General features: G+C 47.7%; 1 protein-coding gene across 1 annotated transcript; it reads right to left on the bottom strand.

Annotated features, from left to right (window-relative positions):
- Positions 1–427: 427 nt before the first annotated feature.
- LOC144277510 (olfactory receptor 52M1-like) lies at positions 428–1,414 on the bottom strand. Its single transcript, XM_077838329.1, has one exon. The coding sequence runs from the start codon at positions 1,373–1,375 to the stop codon at positions 428–430; it is 948 nt and encodes a 315-aa protein (XP_077694455.1). The 5' UTR covers positions 1,376–1,414.
- Between the last annotated feature and the right edge of the window lie 4,586 nt (positions 1,415–6,000).

Genomic DNA, 6,000 nt, shown 5'->3' with positions numbered 1-6,000 from the left:
TCACTTGCAGGCTCCTTGTGAGGCTGCAGCTGCTCACTTCCCAGCACAGGGGCAGAGGGAGCCCAGCTGGGGGGAGGAGGGCGGTGGAAATGATCCAGTGAGTGACAGATGGAGGACAGGAGTAAGCAACCAGGGCCGGGGCCCAGAGTGAATAGGCAGAGATGGAGGTGGGTCTTCAGGGAAGAGGCAGCATAGGGGGAAGTGCTTCAGTGGTCCAGTTACCAGTAATTACAAAGGTGGCAACCTTAAGAGTTAATGAGTTGTACTTAGACCAGTTCCCCAGTTTCTTACACGTACACAGCACAGTAAAGTCACAAAGAGTTTAATGTTTCATTGACTGACCAGTCAGCGATTCAGGGAAGAGGGCCCAGCACCATTTCACCAGCACAGAGCTCAGTCTGAGAGCCAGATCACCAAAAGAAAACTTTTAGGTCCCTTTATGAGTAAAGAGCTGGAGCAGCCTGTCCCGGATCTGTTTGGTCCTCACCCCGTAGATGATGGGGTTTAGCATGGGGGGCACCAGAAGGTACACATTGGCAATGAGAACATGGAAATGCAGGGCCACATTCTGGCCAAACCGGTATGTGAGGGACGAGAAAATCGTTGAGACATAAAAAGCTAAGATGGCACAGAGGTGGGAGGCACAGGTCCCAAAAGTCTTGAGCCGGGCGTCCTTTGTGGGGAGAATGAAGATGGCCCTGAGAATCTGGGTATAGGACAGGGTGATAAAAAACACATCCAGACCGAGCACGCAGAATACTACAAAGAGGCCATAGTAACTACTGATGCGAGTGTCGGAACAAGCCAGCTTCACCACGGCCATGTGCTCGCAGAGCGTGTGAGAGATGATGTTGGTTCTGCAATATGGCCGCCGCCTTGCCAGGAAGGGATGTGGCATTACAAGCATGCCACCGCGGAGTACCACGGCCAGGCCGATCTTGGCCACAACAGGGTTTGTCAGGGTGGTGGAATGTCTCAGGGGATGGCAGATGGCCACATAGCGATCAAAACCCATGGCCACGAAGATCCCAGACTCTATCACTGAGAAGCAGTGAATGAAGTACAGCTGGGTGAGGCAGGCACTGAAATCGATCTCCCTGGAATTGAACCAGAAGATACTCAGTGTTTTGGGCAGGATGGACGTACACAGGACCAGGTCGGTGACAGCCAGCATGCAGAGGAAATAGTACATGGGCCCATGGAGGCTCCTCTCCCTCTTCACAATGAACAAGATGGTGAAGTTCCCCAAGATGGCTATGATGTACATGGTGCAGAAGGGGATGGAGATCCAGACATGGGCCGCCTCCAGGCCAGGAATGCCCAGCAGGATGAAGGTGGAGGGGTTGGTGAAGTGGGTTGTGTTGGAATCTGACATGGAGTAGGGGAGGTATCAAACTCTGAGGCAGAACGGTGTCTCCTGAGTGTACCGTAGGTTTCCCCAACTTCCTGTATGTGCCCAGGATCTAGGGTGATGGTCATAGGACAAATGCCTGGATGGAGAGACAAAGTTAATATTAGAAAGTACATGCACATGCTTAGGGAGATCCCCATTCAGCCGGTTGCTGAAAATCTGAGAGTGGAAAAAAATCAAACTTTTTCCAAGACATGCTGGGGAAAAACACCGAACTAGAACACTCCTCAGGGAAAGGAGCTAGGCATCATTGTTAGCAGCTCCATGGAAACACCTGCTCTTACACAGCAGTGGCCTAAGGCAGTGTTTGGATGCCTAAAAGAATGGTATGGAGAATAACCTGCTCTGGATATGCGCTCAGTTTTGGTCACCCAGTCTCTATTAAGGATATAGCAGACAGAAAGGGGATTTCTAAGACAGGCTATGAGAATGGGGGGCTGCAGAAGAGACAAAGAAGGGGGAATATGATAGAGGAGAGGCAAATAAAGAATGGCACTGATTAAATTCAAATGAACAAACAGAGAATAGTTCCCAACCAGTAATATCTATAGACACTTAGTTTTTCAAAAGGGCTAATTCTCTAAAGTTGAGACAAATTATCAGCAAAACTTATTGGGAAGAAATATTTAGACGGAAAAATGGGATTGAAAAGTGGGACTTCTTCAAGTCAAAAAGACACTATTCCACAGTCCAGAAAGTGGACAATTTTGGCTAGAAACCCGGTTCAGTGGAAAAGGGCAGGTAGAAATTAGGATGGGAGAAAGTCATACATAACACATGGGAAAAAGAAAAAAATAGATAGAAAGCAGTACAAATGGGAAGATATAAAAATTGATATGGGACATTAAAGACATCCAGGAAAAATCCATGCTTCGCAGAGCTAAGGATAACAAAAAGGATGTTATTAACTATATTAGGAACAAAATACAGCCTAGAAAGGTGATAGGACAATTATGAAAGGGAGAAAGGAAACTCATTATTGTTGCAGAAAAGGTAGATGTGTTTGAGAAATATGTTTTTCTGCAATTGGAAAGAAGCAGTATGAGGCACTCATATCCCATGAGGTGATGAAATACTTTCCAGTCCATTAGCTGCCAAGATGTTCAACAGCATCTACAGTAGAACCGTAGAGTTACGAACACCAGAGTTACAAACTGACCAATTAACCGCACACCTCATTCAGAACCAGACGTATGTAATGATGCGTCAGCAGATCCAAACCAAAAAAAAAAGGCAAATACAGGACAGTTCTGTGTTAAAAGTAAACTATTTTAAAAAATAAAGGGAAATTTAAAAAAATAGATTTAACAAGGTTAGGAAACAATGGAAAAGCTGGTATTAGAGTAGTTAAAAGAAAAGTCTAGGAATATAATTAATGCCAGTCAACAACATGATTTGTGGGAAAAAGGTCCTGCCAAATAAACCCGATTTCATCCTTTAACACAAGTACATATTTGGCTGATCAAGGGAATTACACAAATGCAATAGACTTTGATTTCTCAAAGGTATTTGATTTAATAGGGGGAAATATTCAGAGAAAAAAATGAACAGTCTACAATATTAGTAGAGCACAGGTAAAATGGACTAAAAGCTGGCTAATGGACAGATCTCAGAAAGCAGATGTCAATGGGTCATTGTCAGAAAATGGGGGTGTTCTTAGTGGGGTTCTCTAGGGATCAGTTCTAGGCCCGGTGCTATTCAATATTTCCATCAAGGATCTGGAAGCAAATAGAAAATCACTGCAGATAAAATTTGCGGACGACCAAAGGTTGGAAGAGTGGTTAAAATTATGAGGTCAGGGCAGCCATACCGATTGATATGGAGCGTTTGGTAAGCTGAGCCCATGCAAACAAAATGTTCTCATACAGTGAAACAGTCTAGGGCACCATATTATGGAACGCAGGGACCCTGAAAAGGATTTAAGGGTCACTGGGGACAACCAACTCATCATGAGCTTCAGGTATGATGCTGTGGCCAAAAGGCCTGATGCGATCCTTGGATGCATAAACAGGGAAGTGGTGAGTTAGAGCAGGGGAAGGATTTTGCCTCTGCACATGGCACTGGGGAAACTGACTGTGTGCAGTTCTGGGGTCCACATTTCTAAAAGGATGTTGAAAAATTGGAGAGGGTGCAGAAAAGAGCCACAAAAATGAATGGATGCTGGAGAAAATGCCGGACAGTGAGAGTGACTTAAAGAGCTTTATCTATTTATATTATCAAAAAGAGAGAAGATGTCTTGCCCATGTGGAAAATTCTCATAATTATTCCAGTGAGGAGCCCTAGCACTTCCATGCTTTCCAAGAGATAAAAGTCAGGTAAGAGCCCCCATCCCGTTAACAGACACAGCCCTGAAGTGCAGGAGAAGGCGGTGAGAGTCTCTGTGCATTAACACACAGCTGATGACTGCAGTCTTTACTCAGCTCTTACTCCAAGGAGAACTTGACCTCAGTGGGGTCTTAGCAAAGTACAGCCAATGGCCTCAGAATCTGGCCTTGTATTGTACATCTATTAACACTTTTCTTTTTGAAGGATCCACTTTGGCACTGAAATGCAGCCACCTCGGAGCCTGAAGAACAGGAGGACTTGTGGCACCTTAGAGACTAACCAATTCATTTGAGCATAAGCTTTCGTGAGCTACAGCTCACTTCATCGGAGCTTGAGGTCATCAGCCAGCAGGCAGGTGTTCACAGAAAAGAGTGACCTTTTGGCCCATGATACTGGGGTAAACTCATCACCAGTGGAATGGGTCCTGGGATGTTTAATGGCTGTGCAGAGTGGAAAGGACCACAGACCTATTCAGTATCCCAATGGTTTTCAAATCATGGGTCGTGACCCAGAAGTGGGTCGCGGAATGGAAGGGACTGGGTCTCAGTGGCTCTGGTCAGCACCTCCTGTTCTGGAAGTGGCCAGCAGCAGGTCCAGCCACTGGGCAGGGGAGGCCACAGGGCTCCGCACCCTGCCTCCCCACCCCAGAGCACCGGAGCTGGACCTGCTGCCGGCCGCTTTCGAGGAGCAGTACGGTCTGCAGTGCCAGAACAGGAGGGAAGCCTCTGCACCCTGGCTGCACCACTGACCGGGAGCCACTGGAGGTGAGCCCGCACCCCAATCCCCTGCCCTGGTGCCCCAACCCTATCCCAGAGCCTGCACCCCCAGCCCAGAGCCCTGACTCCTTCCCACACCCCAACCACCTGCCCCAGCCCAGAATCCACTCCCACACCCTGAACCCAACCCATTTCTGGCCCCATCACACCCGCACCCCAATACTCTTCCCCATCCCTGAACCCCTCCCACATCCCATGCCCCTCATGCCCAGCTCCACTGGGTCATGGGCGTCAGCAATTTTCTTCAACTGGGTCTCCAGACAAAAAGTTTGAAAACCACTGCTCTATCCCATCGTGCCCACATAACACTGCGTTTGTCGAGCAGGCAAGCTCCTCAGTAAGAGGTGGGGTACCTGTGAATTCTGAGATGGAAGTGTCCTCCCTGGGAATCCCTCTCAGGTAGCCGTGTCCCACACCGCTCTCACCCCAGCATCTGCAGCAGCGTCCCACTCCAAGGACTGACACAGAGGTGTGCACCATTTATAATATGATTCTGTGCAGTCCTTGTGGGGTTTGTTCAGCCTCTAGGAGGGAGGCGAGCATCTGGATGTAAACAGGTTGGAGACCAACCTGCCTGTGCCTCTGTGCTCTTTATCCAGCTTTAGGAATAAACAGTAATTAAGGGACTTTCCCAAAGGGAGATGAGAACTCTTAGGCTCTGTGCTGAATCAGAGAGGAATTGGCTGCTCTGTGTATTTGTGTATACTTAAAAATTAGAGTTGATTATTAAGAAAACTAGGGATAATGTCTATGTCTCCATAGGGTCTGATACCCTGTAAATGCCTAGGATGGATAGGTAGATAGTAGACAGACAGATCTGGAGACAGATGACTGACGAGAGACTGAGGGGAGATGTGAGCACTTTCTGCAAGTACACAGGGCTGTTGCTTTGGGATCAGAGATCAGTAACTATCATCATACTGTGCATCACCTTTCACTGGAGGATCTTCAAAACTCCTAGGAAAGGAAAGTCACTATGAACATATCCCCATTATACAGATAGGTAAACTGAGTCATGGGGAAACATGAATTGGCAAATGGCCCCCAGAGTTTGAATGGCAGGATGACAGACAGAACCCAGGATCCCTAACTTCCCTGCCATAATCACAGTCTTTCCGTCACACCAAGAGGGAAATGGTCTCTCGCTATGGCAGGGACTGTTCATTGGGTGTGACGCAGAGGGAAGGCTGCAAGAGGGAGCCTGAGCTTCCGCTATCTTTTCAAGGTGAATCTGAGGCTTTTTAGAACCAGATGGAGTTTTTGAGCTCCCCGTTCCTGGGAAATGTGAACTCTGGGATTCCACTTCTGCTCCCACTCGGAAACCTGCCAAAGCATCAATCACTGGGGTCACTTAGAGTGCAGTTGGAGCTCTGTCCTGGGAACAGAGGCCTTGCCCTCCCCTCAAAGCTGCCCTGGAACAAGGGAGGTCCTATAGGAAGGATAGAGACTGGATGTGTGTTTGCATTGGATTTCTTCTCTCCCTCTCGG

The sequence above is a fragment of the Eretmochelys imbricata genome, chromosome 1 (genome assembly GCF_965152235.1).
Source record: "Eretmochelys imbricata isolate rEreImb1 chromosome 1, rEreImb1.hap1, whole genome shotgun sequence".
In the NCBI taxonomy this organism is placed as follows: Eukaryota; Metazoa; Chordata; order Testudines; family Cheloniidae; genus Eretmochelys; species Eretmochelys imbricata.
This window is presented reverse-complemented; position numbering and strand designations above follow the sequence as displayed.